Source organism: Oncorhynchus mykiss, chromosome 28 (assembly GCF_057628025.1).
Source record: "Oncorhynchus mykiss isolate SJ-2025 chromosome 28, ASM5762802v1, whole genome shotgun sequence".
NCBI classification, from domain to species: Eukaryota; Metazoa; Chordata; class Actinopteri; order Salmoniformes; family Salmonidae; genus Oncorhynchus; species Oncorhynchus mykiss.
In genome coordinates, this window is record NC_143049.1 from 27,028,320 (window position 1) to 27,049,632 (window position 21,313).

The window sequence follows — 21,313 nt, forward strand, 5'->3', positions numbered from 1 at the left end:
GTCAGTCTGATGCTTTCCTGGAATATTCAACCATAAGTCAGACAAAGCCTAGTTAGCAGAAACATACAGTCAAAGACAAAGGAACATGGTGCATGAAATGGTGTCCGTCTATTGTCATGACTATACAGCACGCCCCGTGTCCACCCTCCTCTCCTCCTTTACTCCTTTTCTCCTCCCCTTCTCCTCCACCTACTGCTCCACTTGAGAGGCAAGAGAATAAGTCAGACCATCAATGTTTTGATGAGAGAGACAGAGAGAGGGGAGAGAGAGACTGACTTTTTGTCCTTCTTGAAACATTTTAATTTCATTAAAATCCCCCACCCCCCTTAAAACAAAACACAAAAAATCTCCTGTACTGCAGTACTGCATACATGCACCATACTCACCTTGCCCTCTACACCACGGTACAAAAACAACATCATAATAACCAAAATCTCATCACTTCCACAACCGTATATCCAACCCACCTTCCCCAGCTGTATAGACAGCCCCCCCAACACACCATATCTCCTGAAACACCTCCACACTTTTTACCATTTTATAAAACTCAAATTCCACCCTAAGGCACGCAGAGACCATCCCATTAAATAATAGTTGTCCCTGAGCCTTTGACCCTATTCCTCCTTGTTAACCAAGTAGCCAGCTTTGCCTGAGTAAAGAAACAACACCTGTACTTTTTTGTGTTTTACATATTCACCCAACACACTCCTCTTTCCCACATCTCTGGCACAATTTATATTGAGCGAGCCTACCCGAAGAGTCTCCATAAGAAGTGGGAGAAAAACCAGCAAAGAAAGAGACATAGCAAAGCTCAAAAAGCCCCAGTGCCAGAAATAAACTCTTCATCTAAACAGCGTCTGTAGGTAAACCTTCACTCAATGTTGTGACCCACTTCCTCAACCTAAACTGTTTCCTGGGTGAGAGGACACCATCCCCTCATTTTTCATAGCATGTTGTACTGATCTTACAAACTTTCTTGGATCAAAAATCACTGTGTACTTTGACCCCTCTGCTTGACTGGCTGTCAGCTCCGGGAAAAAATCCTCCTATTCATCCTCTTCCTCAGACTCACCTTCCTCCTCCTCATCTCCATCTCCCATGCTGACCACCTGCCCTTCCTCTTTGGCCAGGGCCTCCCCCCAGCACCAGGCAAAGGATCCTTGGTGCCTTTGACCACCCCAGCCTCCTTTCTTCTCCCCCTTTTTCCTTTTCCGCTTGACACCCTCCTCCTCCCCCTAGTCTCTTACACTTCCCTACTATACTCTCCTCATCCACTAGCATAACCTGACTAGACCCAGCCTCATCCACACCACCATCCATAACATGACCAGGCCCAGCCTCATCTACACCATCATCCATAACATGACCAGGCACATCCTCATCTACACCACCATCCATAGCATGACTAGGCACATCCTCATCTACACCACCATCCATAGCATGACTAGGCCCATCCTCATCTACACCACCATCCATAGCATGACTAGGCCCATCCTCATCTACACCACCATCCATAGCATGACTAGGCCCAGCCTCATCTACACCACCATCCATAGCATGACTAGGCCCAGCCTCATCTACACCACCATCCATAGCATGACTAGGCACAGACTCAGCTACCCTACCATCTCTAGCCTGACTAGGCCCAGTCTCATCGACACACCATCCCTGGCATGACTAGGCCCAGCCTCTGCTGCCTGCGTTTCATTGCCCCCTACACGTTGACCTCGATTTCTCCAACTGGCGCTTGTACCCTCACCTTGTCTACGGCTTTTATGTGGGCACGCAAAGCTCTTATGCCCCAAATCCTCACACTCAAAACACCGTAAACTATCTGTACTTGCAAACCCTGCATAGAGCCCCTCCCCATGCCTCACATTAAAATGCACATTTTGGTGTTGCTCATTGTTATTCAGAAACATGAACACTTGCCCCCGGAACGAAACAACATGCTTAACGGCATCTGCCTGAAAACCTGCAGACAGTACACGAAAACCACTTGCAAACTTACCAAAACGACTGAGCTATTTCCTGATTTGATCATCCATAATAAACAGAGGCAAATTTGCAACTACCACCCTGGTCGAAAGGGGTAGAAACAGGAGAAATTGGCACCAACACACCCCTAACAAATATTCCACTAGCAATGAGCCTACCCACCAAATTTGCTCTTTTCATGAAAACAACCACAGCTTTGTTCATTCTGGAAGCGGAATGTATAAATTCAGCTTCTACCTGTTCACCGACCGCGAGCAGAACCTCCTCCACCTTAACTCCATTCTCAGAAACACACCTGAATCCCATGCCCTAACGACAGCGTCTCCTCCGTGCTAGGCTGGGAAAATATCACGCACACCACACCTTCCAAACCCCTGGAAACTAAATTCTGTCCACTTCCACCCTAACTTTGAAAAGAACAGTGGGTACTGCTAAAACAAACAGTGCATTAACCCTCCACCATAGAAAATAAAAATGGAAAGAAAAGACCAAGAAGAGAATCAAGAAAACAAGTTAGGACAGAGCCCTCCACACGAAACACTCAAATTCCCAAAAACTCCCAGCATGCACTGCAAGAGAGAGACAGAGAGAGAGAGAGAGAGAGAGAGAGAGCAAGAGGGGGACCCTGAAGGACGTCACCCTTAACCGTAGCCCCAGGAGCAACACAGTAATGGACACCCTGCCCAGACCAGGGAGACACCCTCCCAGAACCCCTGCTGAAGGACCTGCACCGAGAGAACCCATGCCAAGAGGTTACAGTCACAGGTCGCAGTTGTAAATGAGAACTTGTTCTCAACTTGCTTACCTGGTTAAATAAAGGTGAAATAAAAAGAGGACCTACACCCAGACCACAGCATCACCAGCCACACCCCAACCAGCTAAGACCACCCCAAGCAAACTCTGGCCACACTCTATATAGGCCACCCATTTCAGAGCTATGCCCGTTCTGCCCACCCTATGCCCCAACATGACAGTAGGACATATGTCCCGGCCGTGAGAAGAGCAACAGGCCCAACCCCCACTATTACACCCGCCCAAGCCCCATCCTGCGACCTAAGAGGTATGTATCAGATGCTTAACATGCTCTGCTCACACCTACTGTGATGGTCCGGGCCAAAACCACACAAAAACAACACTAGACACTATGGAACACAACATTTTACAATCTCATCCTGGAATATACAAGGTCTGAGGTTATCTGTCTTTGGCATAAAGAGCAGAAACCCAGACTTCATCAAAGAAATTGGAATACAGAATATGTCATTTTACAAGAAACATGGTATAAAGTAAATGGACCCACTGGTTGCCCTCTAGGTTACAGATAGCTGGTAGTCCCATCCACCAAACTACCAGGTGTGAAAAAGGGAAGAGACTCCGGGGGTATGCTAATTTGGAATAAAGCAGACCTAACCCACTCTATTAAATTAGTCAAAACAGGAACCTTTTTCATCTGGCTAGAAATTCATAAGGAAAATATCTCAACAGAGAAAAATGTCCTCACGTGCTACCAAAATCCCCATAATTGAACGATGACAGCTTCTCCTTCCTAGATGGAGAGATCAACCATTTCCAAGCCCAGGGACATGTACTAGTCTGTGGTGACCTAAATGCCAGAACTGGACAAGAACCTGACACCCTCAGCACACAGGAGGACGAACACCTATCTCAGTTTTTCACAATTCCTGACATTTAATCCAAGTAACAATTCCCTGTTTTAGGTCAGTTAGGATCACCACTTTATTTTAAGAATGTGAAATGTCAGAATAATATTAGAGAGAATGATTTATTTCGGCTTTTATTTCTTTCATCACATTCCCAGTGGGTCAGAAGATTACATACACTCAATTAGTATTTGGTAGCATTGCCTTTAAATTGTTTGACTTGGGTCAAACGTTTCAGGTAGCCTTCCACAAGCTTCCCAGAATAAGTTGGGTGAATTTTGGCCCATTCCTCCTGACAGAGCTGGTGTAACGGAGTCAGGTTTGTAGGCCACCTTGCTCGTACACGTTTTTCAGTTCTGTCCACACATTTTTTATAGGATTGAGGTCAGGGATTTGAGATGGCCACTCCAATACCTTGACTTTGTTGTCCTTAAGCCATTTTGCCCCTACTTTGGAAGTATGCTTGGGGTCATTGTCCATTTAGAAGACCCATCTGTGACCAAGCTTTAACTTCCTGACTGATGTCTTGAGATGTTGCTTCAATATTTCCACATAATTTTCCTACCTCATGATGCCATCTATCTTGTGAAGTGCACCAGTCCCTCCTGCAGCAAAGCACTCCCACAACTTAATGCTGCCACCCCCGTGCTTCACGGTTGGGATGGAGTTCTTCAGCTTGCAAGCCTCCCCCGTGTTCCTCCAAACATATTGATGGTCATTATGGCCAAACAGTTCTATTTTTGTTTCATCAGACCAGAGGACATTTCTCCAAAAAGTACAATATTTGTCCCCATGTGCAGTTGCAAACCGTAGTCAGGATTTTTTATGGCGGTTTTGGAGCAGTGGCTTCTTCCTTGCTGAGCAGCCTTTCAGGTTATGTCGCAATAGGACAAATTTTACTGTGGATATAGATACTTTTGTACGTATTTCCTCCAGCATCTTCACAGGGTCCTTTGCTGTTGTTCTGGGATTGATTTGCACTTTTCGCATCAAAGTACGTTTATCTCTAGGAGACAGAACGCGTCTCCTTCCTGAGCGGTATGACAGCTGCGTGGTCCCATGGTGTTTATACTTGCGTACTATTGTTTGTACAGATGAACGTGGTACATTCAGGCATTTGGAATTTGCTCCCAAGGATGAACCAGACTTGTGGAGGTCTACAAAAATAATTCTGAGGTCTTGGCTGATTTCTTATGATTTGCCCATGATGTCAAGCAAAGAGGCACTGAGTTCAAGGTTGGCCTTGAAATACATCCACAGGTCCACCTGTAATTGACTCAAATGATGTCAATTAGCTTATCAGAAGCTTTTAAAGCCATGACATCATTATCTGGAATTTTCCAAGCTGTTTAAAGGCACAGTCAACTAAGTGTATGTAAACTTATGACCCACTGGAATTGTGATACAGTGAAATATAAGTGAAATAATCTGTCTGTAAACAACAATTGTTGGAAAAAATACTTTTGTCATTCACAAAGTAGATATCCTAACCGGCTTGCCAAAACTATAGTTTGTTAGCAAGAAATTTGTGTAGTGGTTGAAAAACGAGTTTTAATGACTCCAACCTAAGTGTGTGTGAACTTCTGACTTCAACTGTAGTCAATGGTAGGCTTCGAGGGGACTCCTATGGTAGGTGCGCATACAGCTCATCTCTTGGCAGTAGTACTGTACACTACTAAATCACTGACCTCAACCCAGAGTCTCTTAGAGTGTTCACAGTTAGTCCACTGACACCCCTATCAGATCACAGCAAAATCCCACTCTACTTGAACAGAGCTTTGCTCAATAATGAGGCATCAAAGCCAAAGGAACTTAATAATATTAAGAAATGCTATAGATGGAAGGAAAGTAGTGTGGAGATCTACCAAAAAACAACCAATTCAATCCCTTCTAGACAATTTCGTGGACAAAATGTTTCACTGTAATAGTGATGATGTAAACTTGGCAGTAGAAAACCTAAACAGTATATTTGACCTCTCAGCTTCGCTATCAAATCTAAACATTTCAAGCAGACAACCTAAGAAAATGAACAACAATGATCAATGGTTTGATGAAGAATGCAAAAACCTAAGAAAGAAATTGAGAAATCTATCCAACCAAAAACATAGAGACCCAGAAAACATGAGCCTACGACTTCACTATGTTGAATCACTAAAACAATACAGAAATACACTATGGAAAAAGAATGCACAGCACGTCAGAATTCAGCTCAATGTAATTGAAGAATCCATAGAATCTAACCACTTCTGGGAAAATTGAAAAACTCTAAACAAACAACTACACAAAGAGTTATCTATCCAAAACTGAGATTTATGGATAAACCACTTCTCCAATCCTTTTGGCTCTGTAACAAAGAACAAACAGCAAAAACATATACATGATCAAATACAAATCTTTGAATCAACTATTAAAGACTACCAGAACCCACTGGATTCTTCAATTACATTGAATGAACTACAGGACAAAATACAAACCCTCCAACCCAAAAAGGCCTGTGGTATCCTTAAATGAAATTATAAAATATACATACCACAAATTCCAATTGGCTATTCTTAAACTCTTTAACATCATCCTCAGCTCTGGCATCTTCCCCATAATTTGGAACCAAGGACTGATCACCCCAATCCACAAAAGTAGAGACAAATTTTATATATGCGTCAACAGCAACCTTGGGAAAATCCTCTGCATTATCATTAACAGCAGACTCGTATATTTCCTCAGCGAAATCAATGTACTGAGCAAATGTCAAATTGTCTTTTTACCACATTACCGTACGACAGACCATGTATTCACACTACACACCCTAACAAATTCCATAAAGTTGTGAAAGATCTGAGAGACAAGGCAAGGAGGGCCTTTTATGCCGTCAAAAGGAACATAAAATTCAACATTATTTAGGATGTGGCTAAAAATACTTGAAATATTTATAGAACCCATTGCCCTTTATGGTTGTGAGGTCTGGGGTCCACTCACCAACCAAGAATTCACAAAATGGAACAAACACCAAATTGAGACTCTGCATGCAGATTTCTGCAAAAATATCCTCAGTGTAGAACTTAAAACACCAAATAATGCATGCAGAGCAGAATTAGGCTAATATCAGTTAATTATCTTGTTTGGGGTAGGGGGCAGCATGTTCACTTTTGGATGAATAGCGTGCCCAGAGTGAATTGCCTCCTACTCAGTCCCAGATGCTAATATATGCATATTATTAGTAGTATTGGATAGTAAACACTCTAAAGTTTCTAAAACTGTTTAAATGATGTCTGTGAGTATAACAAAACTCATATGGCAGGCAAAAACCTGAAAAAAAATCCAAACAGGAAGTGTGAAATCTGAGGTTTGTGGTTTTTGAACTGACCCCTATCGAATACACAGTGGGATATGGGTTATTTTGCACTTCCTAAGGCTTTCACTAGATGTCAACCGTCTTTAAAACGTTGTTTCAGGCTGCTCATGTGAAGGGGGGCCGGATGGGAGTTGTTTGACTAAGGGGTCTGCCTACAGCCTCGTTCTCAGTCACGCGCTTTCACTTGAGAGGTAGCTCTCGTTCCATTGCTTTTCTACAAACAAGGGAATTCTCAGGTTGGAACATTATTTAACTTTTATGATAAAAGCATCCTAAAGATTGATTCTATACTTAGTTTGACAAGTTTCTTCGACCTGTAATATTACTTTTTGAACGTTTCGTCCGAATGGACCAGATCGCAATTTTGGATTTGTTTTACCCAAACGCCCTAACAAAAGACGCTATTGGACATAAATGGACATAAATGATGGACATTATCGAACAAAACAAGCATTTATTGTGGAACTGAGATTCCTGGGAGTGCATTCTGATGAAAATCATCATAGGTAAGTGAATATTTATAATGCTATTTATGAATAATGTTGACTACCCAACATGGCGGATATTTCTCTGGCTGGTTTGGGCTCTGAGCGCGGTTCTCAGATTATGCTTTTTCCGGAAAATGTTTTTGAAATCTGACACAGCGGTTGCATGAAGGAGACGTGTATCTAAAGATCCATGTATAATAGTTGTATTTTCAACAACATTTATTATGAGTATTTCTGTGAATTCATGTGGCTCTCTGCAATATCACTGCATGTTTTGGAACTACTGAACGTAACACGCCAATGTAAAATAAGATTTTTGGATATCAATATGAACTTTACCGACAAAACATACATGTATTGTGTAACATGAAGTCCTATGAGTGTCATTTGATGAAGCTTATCAAAGGTTAGTGATTCATTTGATCTCTATTTGTGCTTTTTGTGACTCCTCTCTTTGGCTGGAAAAATGGCTGGGTTTTTCTGTGAGTTGGTGGTGACCTAACATAATCGTTTGTGGAGTTTTCGTGGGAAAGCATTTTTGAAATCAGACACTGTGGCTGGACTAATGATAATTTTATCTTTAAAATGGTGCCTAATACTTGTATGTTTGAGAAATTAGATTTCTGAGATTTCTGTTGATTTGTATTTGGCGCACTGCAATTTCATTGGCTGTTGGCGAGGGGTTCCGCCTAGACAGGTTATCAAAATCCAGAAAAGAGCTGTAAAATTTTACAACTACCTAAAAGGAAGCAATTCCCAAACCTTCCATAACAAAGCCATCACCTACAGAGAAATAAACCTGGAGAAGAGCCCCATAAGCAAGCTCCCATATCTATTGGGTGAAATACCGCAGTGTGCAATCACAGAAGCAATATTTGTGACCTGTTGCCACAAGAAAAGGGCAACCAGTGAAGAACAACCTATATTTATTTTATTTATTATCCATTTTATACTTTACTTTAACTATTTGCACATCATTACAACTGTATATATACATAATATGACATTTGAAATGTCTTTATTCTTTTGGAACTTTTGTTTATTGTAAATTTTTTATTGAATTGAGAGAAAGACAGAGGAGAGAGAGAAAGAAAGTTCGAGAGAGAGGGGGAGGGCTTGGGAAGAGAGAACCCTATTCCCAGAACCTGTCTGACATGTATATAGAAGCTCCTGTCACTGGGATCTGAAGTCAGGTTCTCAGTGGTAAGAGTGATTCATACATATAGTAGTGCTACTGTCATGGTGGTATGAAACACCAACACACTTAATGTGGGCAAATGCATGCATGAGCACACACATACACACACACAGCACTCTTGCTCTTAATTCACTATACTTCAAAGGTTAACTAGTGTCAGGTCAGTGTGTAGAGCTGTGAAAAAAATGCTTAAAAAGTCACATAATAAGTCCTATTACTAGTCCTATTACTAGTCCTATGTCCTAGTCTTATTACTAGTCCTATATCCTAGTTCTATATCCTAGTCATATATCCTAGTCATATTTCTAGTCATATTACTAGTCCTATGTCCTAGTTGTATTACTAGTCTCATTACTAGTCCTATATCCTAGTCCTATATCCTAGTCCTGTACCCTAGTCCTATATCATAGTCTTATTACTAGTCCTATATCCTAGTCCTATATCCTAGTCCTATATCCTAGTCCTATAACCTATTCCTATATCATAGTCTTATTACTAGTCCTATATCCTAGTCCTATATCCTAGTCCTATATCCTAGTCCTATAACCTAGTCCTATATCATAGTCTTATTACTAGTCCTATATCCTAGTCCTATATCATAGTCTTATTACTAGTCCTATGTCCTAGTCCTATAACCTAGTCCTATATCATAGTCTTATTACTAGTCCTATATCCTAGTCCTATATCCTAGTCCTATTACTAGTCCTATTACTAGTCCTATGTCCTAGTCTTATTACTAGTCCTATATCCTAGTCCTATAACCTAGTCATATATCCTAGTCATATTTCTAGTCATATTACTAGACCTATGTCCTAGTTGTATTACTAGTCTTATTACTAGTCCTATATCCTAGTCCTATATCATAGTCCTATAACCTAGTCCTATATCATAGTCTTATTACTAGTCCTATATCCTAGTCCTATATCATAGTCTTATTACTAGTCCTATATCCTAGTCCTATAACCTAGTCCTATATCATAGTCTTATTACTAGCCCTATATCCTAGTCCTATATCCTAGTCCTATTACTAGTCCTATGTCCTAGTCCTATAACCTAGTCATATATCCTAGTCATATTTCTAGTCATATTACTAGTCCTATGTCCTAGTTGTAATTCTAGTCGTATTACTAGTCCTATATCCTAGTCCTGTATCATAGTCCTATAACCTAGTCCTATATCATAGTCTTATTACTAGTCCTATATCCTAGTCCTATATCCTAGTCCTATAACCTAGTCCTATATCATAGTATTATTACTAGTCCTATATCCTAGTCCTATATCCTAGTCATATATCCTAGTCCTATAACCTAGTCCTATATCATAGTCGTATTACTAGTCCTATATCCTAGTCCTATATCATAGTCTTATTACTAGTCCTATATCCTAGTCCTATATCCTAGTCCTATAACCTAGTCCTATATCATAGTCTTATTACTAGTCCTATATCCTAGTCCTATATCCTAGTCCTATAACCTAGTCCTATATCATAGTCTTATTACTAGTCCTATATCCTAGTCATATAACCTAGTCCTATAACCTAGTCCTATATCATAGTCCTATTACTAGTCCTATATCCTAGTTCTATATCCTAGTCCTATAACCTAGTCCTATATCATAGTCTTATTACTAGTCCTATATCCTAGTCATATATCCTAGTCATATATCCTAGTCATATAACCTAGTCTTATATCATAGTCTTATTACTAGTCCTATATCCTAGTCCTATATCCTAGTCATATATCCTGTCCATATTTCATGTTTTATCACTCTCTTCACCCCATCTTACTTTTCTCTCCCAACATTTTAATTTGTATTCATACTTTTTTGCATTTGTATTCATGCTCTCTGTACTCAGTATACAACCGCCCACCTGTGACTTAAGATACTGATCCCCAGACCCAGAAAAACACACATTCAAGTTCTGCCGGCAATTCGTCCCACTCCTAAAAGATAGGCTATGTCCTATAAGCAAAGCGTAGCTCAAGACAACATGCAAGTGTCCTCTCTCATCATTCTTGCTGCTCTCTCTGTCTGCTCTCTCTCCAACTCTACAAGCTATGTCTAGCCTATCGGCTTATACACTTCTCAAAAAAATAAAGGGAACACTAAAATAACACATCCTAGATCTGAATGAATGAAATATTCTTATTAAATACTTTTTTCTTTACATAGTTGAATGTGCTGACAACAAAATCACACAAAAATGATCAATGGAAATCAAATGTATCAACCCATGGAGGTCTGGATTTGGAGTCACACTCAAAGTTAAAGTGGAAAACCACACTACAAGCTGATCCAACTTTGATGTAATGTCCTTAAAACAAGTCAAAATGAGGCTCAGTAGTGTGTGTGGCCTCCACGTGCCTGTATGACCTCCCTACAACGCCTGGGCATGCTCTTGATGAGGTGGTGGATGGTCTCCTGAGGGATCTCCTCCCAGACCTGGACTAAAGAATCAGCCAACTCCTGGACAGTCTGTGGTGCAACGTGGTGTTGGTTGATGGAGCAAGACATGATGTCCCAGATGTGCTCAATTGGATTCAGGTCTGGGGAACCGGCGGGCCAGTCCATAGCATCAATGCCTTCCTCTTGCAGGAACTGTTGACACACTCCAGCCACATGAGGTCTAGCATTGTCTTGCATTAGGAGGAACCCAGGGCCAACCGCACCAGCATATGGTCTCACAAGGGGTCTGAGGATCTCATCTCGGTACCTAATGGCAGTCAGGCTACCTCTGGCGAGCACATGGAGGGTTGTGCGGCCCCAAAGAAATGCCACCCCACACCATGAATGACCCACCGCCAAACCGGTCATGCTGAAGGATGTTGCGGGCAGCAGAATGTTCTCCACAGCGTCTCCAGACTCTGTCACGTCTGTCACATGTGCTCAGTGTGAACCTGCTTTCATCTGTGAAGAGCACAGGGCGCCAGTGGCGAATTTGCCAATCTTGGTGTTCTCTGGCAAATGCCAAATGTCCTGCACAGTGTTGGGCTGTAAGCACAACCCCAACCTGTGGACGTCGGGCCCTCATACCACCCTCATGGAGTCTGTTTCTGACCGTTTGAGCAGACACATTCACGTTTGTGGCCTGCTGGAGTTCACTTTGCAGGGCTCTGGCAGTGCTCCTCCTGCTCGTCCTTGCACAAAGGCGGAGGTAGCGGTCCTGCTGCTGGGTTGTTGCCCTCCTACGGCCTCCTCCACGTCTCCTGATGTACTGGCCTGTCTCCTGGTAGCGCCTCCATGCTCTGGACACTACGCTGACAGACACAGCAAACCTTCTTGCCACAGCTCGCATTGATGTGCCATCCTGGATGAGCTGCACTACCTGAGCCACTTGTGTGGGTTGTAGACTCCGTCTCATGCTACCACTAGAGTGAAAGCACCGCCAGCATTCAAAAGTGACCAAAACATCAGCCAGGAAGCATAGGAACTGAGAAGTGGTCTGTGGTCACCATCTGCAGAACCACTCCTTTATTGGGTGTGTCTTGCTAATTGCCTATAATTTCCACCTGTTGTCTATTCCATTTGCACAACAGCATGCGAAATGTATTGTCAATCAGTGCTGCTTTCTAAGTGGACAGTTTGATGTCACAGAAGTGTGATTGACTTGGAGTTACATTGTGTTGTTTAAGTGTTCCCTTTATTTTTTTTTGAGCATTGTATATCCCAGTAATACCGCTAGCCTAATATAATGGGCCATGTGAGACTCTCTGGTAATTTAACCAATTTCTTAGGGTTGGGTGTGGGACCTGTAGCTGCGGGTGGGATGAAGAAATCGGACTGCACAGACCTCTACTTTGAGGCTCTCACACACACACACACACACACACACACACACACACACACACACACACACACACACACACACACACACACACACACACACACACATCTGCAGGCAGGAGTGTGTGGAGCTGGGCAGTAAAAAGGCATTGTTGCCAGATTGAAGCATTTGGAAAGGAAACGGCACCATAAAGCACAGCCAGGGGCTCAGGCAATCAGCTCCAGCTATAGCAGTTAATGTCAGTGCGCCTCTGAAAAATGTCCCCCCTGGCTGTGGGGTTTGTTAATATCAGCGCACCCATGAGAAATGGCCCCCTCTGCACAAGAGTAAGGTTAAAATCAGATCACTACTACTGAGAAATATCTGCTCTTCTGTAGGGGGTCAATATTGGTGAACTGGTGAAAAATGTCCCCAGTCACGCACAGGGCAAGGGGAGTGTTCAAATCAGCGCACCAATGAGATATTTTTCCTTACTCTCTGGGGAAAGATTGATATTGTAACAATAGAGAAAAATACTGTTCACGCTATCCTTTATGAAAAAAGGAAATCAAAGGGTTAATATCAACTATTAGTACCTATATTTTTCTATTAGCCATGAGTGAAAGTATACTAACAATGTGTACACCACAGAAATGGTCGCTCTGTAAGGCAAGGTAAGGGTTAACAGTATTGTGCTGATGTGACGTTAGAATGTTAGCGTGATGCATCTATCCCGGCCTCAGTCTCTCTGTGTGTCCCTGTAGAGGAGACAAGACATGCAGCCCACACAAAAGGACCTCGGGATGGCTCAATTAAGCACACACAGCGTAGCATAGTGTGGTGTAGCTGCAAGCATAAGGGAATAAAGCCTAGAATTACCAATACCAAAGGTAGCGAAGCCAAATGTAGCCGTGAGCATAAGGCAAATCATTAGCATGGAAACAGTTAGCGTAGCCTAGCTAGCTTAGCCACAGGCATAGACTTCTGTGACAGGTGAACAAGCATTAGAATTAGCATGGACGTACGGGAATAAAGTCAGGCATTAGCATGGCAACAGTTAGCATAGCCTAGCCGCAGGCATACTGTAGAAGGGGAACAAGGAGGAGTATTAGCATGGGTTGACACGGTTAGCTGGCATTTCCATTCATGACGTATGCCCTCTGGGTCTGCCCTCCAGACCAGCCAGATTGGCTTACAGGACTGCAGAGCACTGCCAGCCTGTGCGGTGCCATGCTGATAAGCAGTTGCTAGCTATCTCACACACACACACCACTTATTTCCCTCCTTTCTCCTCCCCTCCCTTTCCCTCCCTTCAACCTTCCCCTCCCTTATCCTCCCTTCCCCTCCTTTCTCCTCCCTTCAACCTTCCCCTCCCTTCTCCTCCTTTCTCCTACCTTCCCCTACTTTCTACCTTCCCCTCCCTTCTCCCTCCTTCCCTTCTCCTTCCCTTCCTCTCTCCTCCCTTCCCCCCCTTCTCCCCCCTCTCCTCCCTTCTCCTACCTTCCCCTACCCTCTCCTCCGTTGTCTCGCTTTCTCTCCCTTCTCCTCCCTTCTCTCCCTTCTCCTCCCTCTCCTCACTTTATCCTCCCTTCTCCTACCTTCTCCTTCTGATCCATTCCCCTCCGTTCTCCCTTCTCCTCCCTTCCCTTCTGTACCCTTCTCCTCCCTTGTCTCCCTTCTCCTCCAATGTCTCTCTCCCCCACACCTCCTCCCTTCTTCTCCCTTCTCTCTTCCCTTCTCTCCCTTACCCTCCCTTATTCTACCTTCCCTTCTCTTCCCTTTTTTTTTCTCCCATTTACTCCCTTGTCTCCCTTCTACTCCCTTGTCTCTCTCCTCCTCCCTTGTCTCCCACCCCTCCCTTGTCTTCCCTTCCCTCCCTTCTCATCTCCCTTCTCCTTCCTTCTACCCACCCCTCCCTCTCCTCCCTTCTCCTCCCTTCTACCTTCCCCTCCCTTCCCTTTCCCTCCCTTCTCCTCCCTTCCCTTCTCTCTCTCCTATCTGTTCTCCCTACTCCTCCCTTGTCTCCCTTCTTCTCCCTTATCTTCCTTTTATCTCCCTCCCTTCTCCTCCCTTCTTCCTCTCCCCTCCCTTGTCTCCTTTCTCCTCCTTTCTCCTTCCTTCTCCTCGTTTCTCCTCCCTTTCTACCTTCCCCTCCATTCTCCTTCCTTCCCTTATTCCTTCTCCCTTCCACTCCCTTCTCCTCCCTTTCCCCCTCCTCTTCTTACATCCCTTCTCCCCCTTCTCCTCACATATCTCCCTTCCTCTCCCTTTTACCCGCCCTCCCCTTTCCTACCCTTCCATTCTCTTCCCTTCTCTTCTCCTCCCTTCTCTCCCTTCCCCTCCCATCTACCTCCCCTCCCTTCTCATACATTTCTTCCCTTCTCCTCTCTTGTCTCCCTCTCCTCCTGTGTCTCCCCCCTCCCTTATCTCCCTTTCCCCCCTTCTACCTTCCCTTCCTGTCTTCTCCCTTCCCTCTCCTCCCTTGTCTCCATTCTACTCCATTGTCTCCCTTCTCCTACCTCCTCCTCCCTTCTCCTACCTTCTCTCCCCTCCCTTCCCTTCCCTTTTCCTCCCTTGTCTCCCTTCTCCTCCCTTATCTCCAACCTTCTCCTTCCTTCTCCTACCTTCTCTCCCCTCCCCTCCCTTTTCCTCCCTTGTCTCCCTTCTCCTCCCTTATCTCCTTTCTCCTACCTTCTCCTCCCTTGCCCCTCCCTTCCACTCCCTTCTCCTCCCTTCTTCTCCAGTCTCCTTCCTTCCTTCTCTCCCTCCCCCTCCCTTCTACCTTCCCCTCCATCTCCTCCCTTTCCTTATCTTCCCTTCTCCTCTCTTGTCTCCCTCTCCTCCTGTGTCTCCCCCCCCTCCCTTATCTCAATTTCCCCCCTTCTACCTTCCCTTCCTGTCTTCTCCCTTCCCTTCTCCTCCCTTGTCTCCATTCTACTCCCTTCTCTCCCTTCTCCTACCTCCTCCTCCCTTCTCCTACATTCTCTCCCCTCCCTTCCCTTCCCTTTTCCTCCCTTGTCTCCCTTCTCCTCCCTTATCTCCTACCTTCTCCTTCCTTCTCCTACCTTCTCTCCCCTCCCCTCCCTTTTCCTCCCTTGTCTCCCTTCTCCTCCCTTATCTCCTTTCTCCTACCTTCTCCTCCCTTTCCCCTCCCTTCCACTCCCTTCTCATCCCTTCTCCTACCTTCTTCTCCAGTCTCCTTCCTTCCTTCTCTCCCTCCCCCTCCATTCTACCTTCCCCTCCATCTCCTCCCTTTCCTTATCTTCCCATCTCCTCCTTTGTCTCCCTACTTATCCCTTGTCCCCCTTCTCCTCCCTTCCCTTCTTTCTCCTCCCTCCCCCTCCCTTCTACCTTCTCCTCCCTTCCCTTCTCTTCCTTCTCCTCCCTTCCCTTCTCTTCCTTCTCCTCCCTTCCCTTCTCTTCCTTCTCCTCCCTTCCCTTCCCTTCTCTTCCTTCTCCTCCCTTCCCTTCTCTTCCTTCTCCTCCCTCCCCTCCCTTCTACCTTCTCCTCCCTTCCCTTCTCTTCCTTCTCCTCCCTTCCCTTCTCTTCCTTCTCCTCCCTTCCCTTCTCTTCCTTCTTCTCCCTTCCCTTCCCTTCCTTCTTCTCCCTTCCCTTCCCTTCTCTTCCTTCTCCTCCCTTCCCTTCTCTTCCTTCTCCTCCCTTCCCCTCCCTTCTACATTCTCCTCCCTTCCTATCTCCCATCTATCTCCTCCCTTTCCTTATCTTCCCATCTCCTCCTTTGTCTCCCTACTTATCCCTTGTCCCCCTTCTCCTCCCTTCCCTTCTCTTCCTTCTCCTCCCTCACCCTCCCTTCTACCTTCTCCTCCCTTCCCTTCTCTTCCTTCTCCTCCCTTCCCTTCTCTTCCTTCTCCTCCCTCCCCTTCTCTTCCTTCTCCTCCCTTCCCTTCTCTACCTTCTCCTCCCTTCCCTTCTCTTCCTTCTCCTCCCTTCCCTTCTCTTCCTTCTCCTCCCTTCCCTTCTCTTCCTTCTCCTCCCTTCCCTTCTCTTCCTTCTCCTCCCTTCCCTTCTCTTCCTTCTCCTCCCTCCCCTTCTCTTCCTTCTCCTCCCTTCCCTTCTCTACCTTCTCCTCCCTTCCCTTCTCTTCCTTCTCCTCCCTTCCCTTCTCTTCCTTCTCCTCCCTTCCCTTCTCTTCCTTCTCCTCCCTTCCCCTCCCTTCTACCTTCTCCTCCCTTCCCTTCTCTTCCTTTTCCTCCCTTCCCTTCTCTTCCTTCTCCTCCCTTCCCTTCTTTTCCTTCTCCTCCCTTCCCTTCTCTTCCTTCTCCTCCCTTCCCTTCTCTTCCTTCTCCTCCCTTCCCCTCCCTTCCCTTCTCTTCCTTCTTCCCCCTTCCCTTCTCTTCCTTCTCCTCCCTTCCCCTTCCTTCTACCTTCTCCTCCCTTCCCTTCTCTTCCTTCTCCTCCCTTCCCTTCCCTTCTCTTCCTTCTCCTCCCTTCCCTTCTCTTCCTTCTCCTCCCTTCCCTTCCCTTCTCTTCCTTCTCCTCCCTTCCCTTCCCTTCTCTTCCTTCTCCTCCCTTCCCTTCTCTACCTTCTCCTCCCTTCCCTTCTCTTCCTTCGTCTCCCTTCCCTTCTCTTCCTTCTCCCCCCTTCCCCTCCCTTCTACCTTCTCCTCCCTTCCCTTCTCTTCCTTCTCCTCCCTTCCCTTCTCTTCCTTCTCCTCCCTTCCCCTCCCTTCTACCTTCTCCTCCCTTCCCTTCTCTTCCTTCTTCTCCCTTCCCTTCTCTTCCTTCTCCTCCCTTCCCCTTCCTTCTACCTTCTCCTCCCTTCCCTTCTCTTCCTTCTCCTCCCTTCCCTTCCCTTCTCTTCCTTCTCCTCCCTTCCCTTCTCTTCCTTCTCCTCCCTTCCCCTCCCTTCTCTTCCTTCTCCTCCCTTCCCTTCTCTACCTTCTCCTCCCTTCCCTTCTCTTCCTTCTCCTCCCTTCCCTTTTCTTCCCTCTCCTCCCTTCTACCTCCTCCCTTCCCTTCTCTTCCTTCTCCTCACTTCCCTTCTCTTCCTTCTCCTCCCTTCCCTTCTCTTCCTTCTCCTCCCTTCCCTTCTCTTCCTTCTCCTTCCTTTGTTCCTTTCTTCTCCCTCTCCGCCCTTCTCCTCCCTTCTACCTTCTCCTCCCTTCCCTTCTCTTCCTTCTCCTCCCTTCCCTTCTCTTCCTTCTCCTCCCTTCCCCTCCCTTCTACCTTCTCCTCCCTTCCCTTCTCTTCCTTCTTCTCCCTTCCCTTCTCTTCCTTCTCCTCCCTTCCCCTTCCTTCTACCTTCTCCTCCCTTCCCTTCTCTTCCTTCTCCTCCCTTCCCTTCCCTTCTCTTCCTTCTCCTCCCTTCCCTTCTCTTCCTTCTCCTCCCTTCCCCTCCCTTCTCTTCCTTCTCCTCCCTTCCCTTCTCTACCTTCTCCTCCCTTCCCTTCTCTTCCTTCTCCTCCCTTCCCTTTTCTTCCCTCTCCTCCCTTCTACCTCCTCCCTTCCCTTCTCTTCCTTCTCCTCACTTCCCTTCTCTTCCTTCTCCTCCCTTCCCTTCTCTTCCTTCTCCTCCCTTCCCTTCTCTTCCTTCTCCTTCCTTTGTTCCTTTCTTCTCCCTCTCCGCCCTTCTCCTCCCTTCTGTTCTCTTCCCTTCTCTTCCCTTTTATCCCCTCTCCTCCCTCCCCCCTTCTCCTCCCTTGTCTCCCCAGAGCTACTTGATCTGATCCATATTTCCTGACTGTAGCCGTTTTGCTGCTGCTGAAGGACATTGAGCGATATGTTCATTAAATGAGGTCGGCTGGGGAAAATGTGTAAGTAATTAGAGCGGCTTTTACAAAATTACAAAATGTCATCCCTGCACTAATGCCAGGGCGCTGGCAGCCGCTGCCATTCTCAATGAGGTCAGGGTGTACTCTTGGGCACATTCACATATGCACACACACAAATGATAGAGCTATCGTGGGTCTACTTTATGTGGTACCGTATGATTTGATTGGCAGGGGTGGGACGAGGTGTAGGTGTACATCTCACGGTGATCTCTTGTCAAGGTCAACATGTGTGTACATGAGTGTCCCTTCCACTCACTCCTTTCTCTCACTTCTACTCTCTCGATGCTCTCTCTCCCTCTCACCCAAACCCTCTACTGTACTTTCCCTCTGTCTCTCTCTCTCGCTCATTTCACTTTCTCCTAACAGCACAATCCACCACAATCCCTATTACAGTCTGATTAGAACCACAGGGAGAAGGCAGGGAGGGAGAGAGGGTACCCATATCCCAGCATGCCTTCTGGCATTCCACTCAGCCCTCTGCCCCCCTGGCTGGTCCAATCAGACTCCAGACTCCACATGAGGCATACATCTCCCCCCTCCTCAATTCCTCCATTTACCCTCTTATACCTTCCTCTCCTCCTCTCTCCACTCCATTCCTCCTTATCTCCTCTTTTCTTTCTCCTTATCTCTCTCCCCAATTCCTCCATTTACCCTCTTATACCTTCCTCTCCTCCTCTCTCCACTCCATTTCTCCTTGTCTCCCCTTTTCTTCCTCCTTATCTCTCTCCTCCATTCCTCCACTCTCCTCTCCTCCTCCACTATCCTCACCCTTTTCCGCTCTCCTCTCCTTCCCTTTCTCTCCCTCAGGTCATTCTATTAACATTGTCCAGAGCTGTGGTTCACTCTGTCCCTCTCCTGTACACACTGTGTGTGTAAACAACCTGGTGTTATGGTCCTAGATGTCTCCCTCTTCTGTTCCTCCGTTACTCCATTAGAGATTGATTGGCTTGCAATGAGATACCCAGCACTGTTTATATGCTGTTATTTGGCCCAGTGTTGACCACACACTGTTCGAGAGAAGAAGTATAGAGCCGCTGGAGGACTACTGTACACAGTGCGACACACAACGCTATAAAGAACGGTCTGGAACCAGAGACAACATGACAAGACAAAATAAATGCTGGATATTGTAGGATCCGTGGAACCTTTCCGCCATTTTTTTACATTATGCGGTAACATTAGTTTGATGGAATGCTTGTATCTCAAAGCTCCAAATGCGTTTTAAAGTTTCACGGTGGTCGTGCCAGATTGATGCCAGCTTGATGTACAGCAGGTTTGAGAAAGGATGAGAAAAAATAAAATAGAAGAGAGAGAGAGGGGAAGAGAGAGAGAGAAATGAGGAGAGAGAGGAGATAAACAACACTGACAAAGATAGACGGAGAAAGATGGGTCAGTCTTACCTGTGACACCTTGCGAACCACCTCCCCGCTGATCACCAGTCCCTGGACAAAGGAGCGTGCCGCCACAAATGTACGTGTCACTTTCAACTTGAGGTCTCGGGGGGTGTCACCAAAGGGTCGCAGCGTCTCCGACTGCTTGGACACACACTCCAGGTAGTCATCACCTACAATCATAATAACTTTATTAGTAAAACGCTCTTCATACAATACACAAGTGATAGCTAAAGCAATATAACGGCCTCATATAGTTAAGAATAAAAGTTGAAATCATACAAGATGAAATTCATGAAAATATTTACCAAGGTTGGGGTGAATTCAATTTCAATGCAAGAGTTTGGAAAAAGCAGCATTTATTTTCAATGGAGATTTTGAAAGTTGAACATTTCAAAGAACCTATTTAAGTTCAATGTGTAATGTTTACGTACCTATGAGATACCGTCCATTGGCTCCCTTGAACATCCTCTCCAGCAGGCGGGCCCAGAACTCGTTGAGCGCCTCCTCTATGTTAACGTTGGAACCGCGGTAGTACCGTCTCAGCTCTGTGTACAGGTCAGAGAACACGCGGGTGTTCTGGATGTACAGGGAACCCAGCGCCGGAGGATAGGACTGCTGCAGGATACCCTCAGAACGGTTCAGCAACTCCAGGAGGTAACCTGGAATGAGACAGGAAACGGGACATGTTCAACAGTGTTAAACAGTTGAATTTAGGTCAATTCTATGTTTGTTTTTTCATGTCATTCTTATTATGAAATGGAAACATTTCCAGGGGGAAGCAAACAAAATGCAAGAATGAAAGAGTACCATTTCCCTTTAATGTTTTTGTATTTTTTTCTGGCGACAAACAACAGCAGCGCTGTTTCCTATAATACCGTTTAGTGTAGCTTAGCTGTGAGGGCTGGGGCTCTGTCTCATTGCTTTGTACTGCATATGAAATATGCCACAGAGATGAACCCAGAAAGGAAGTGTTTAAATGTATTCTGAGGCAGGATGGGATGTGCAGTGGAAGATAATGTTGCCATCCAAATAAAATGCACTGAGGGGGATACAGAGAGATTCTCTAACATCCACTTACATTGTGCAGACACACACACTCAAACCCTAACACAAACAGACACAGGCCTGTAGAGACACACACACTCAAACCCTAACACAAACAGACACAGGCCTGCAGAGACACACACACTTAAACCCTAACACAAACAGACACAGGCCTGCAGAGACACACACACTCAAACCCTAACACAAACAGACACAGGCCTGCAGAGACACACACTTAAACCCTAACACAAACAGACACAGGCCTGCAGATACACACACTCAAACCCTAACACAAACAGACACAGGCCTGCAGAGACACACACACTCAAACCCTAACACAAACAGACACAGGCCTGCAGAGACACACACTCAAACCCTAACACAAACAGACACAGGCCTGCAGAGACACACACACTCAAACCCTAACACAAACAGACACAGGCCTGCAGAGACACACACTCAACCCCTAACACAAACAGACACAGGTCTGCAGAGACACACACACTCAAACCCTAACACAAACAGACACAGGCCTGCAGAGACACACACTTAAACCCTAACACAAACAGACACAGGCCTGCAGAGACACACACTCAAACCCTAACACAAACAGACACAGGCCTGC

The 21,313-nt window shown here is 45.5% G+C and overlaps 1 protein-coding gene across 1 annotated transcript in view; it reads right to left on the reverse strand.

Annotated features, from left to right (window-relative positions):
• LOC110508193 (glypican-1) overlaps nucleotides 1-21,313 on the reverse strand; it is a 144,835-nt gene that overhangs the window by 25,555 nt on the left and 97,967 nt on the right. Inside the window, exons 4-5 of the mRNA XM_036965987.2 lie at nucleotides 20,076-20,303; nucleotides 19,651-19,814 (exon numbers count right to left, since the gene is read on the reverse strand). Of these exons, the coding sequence (XP_036821882.1) occupies nucleotides 19,651-19,814; nucleotides 20,076-20,303 (392 nt within the window). The remainder of the gene's footprint in view (nucleotides 1-19,650; nucleotides 19,815-20,075; nucleotides 20,304-21,313) is intronic.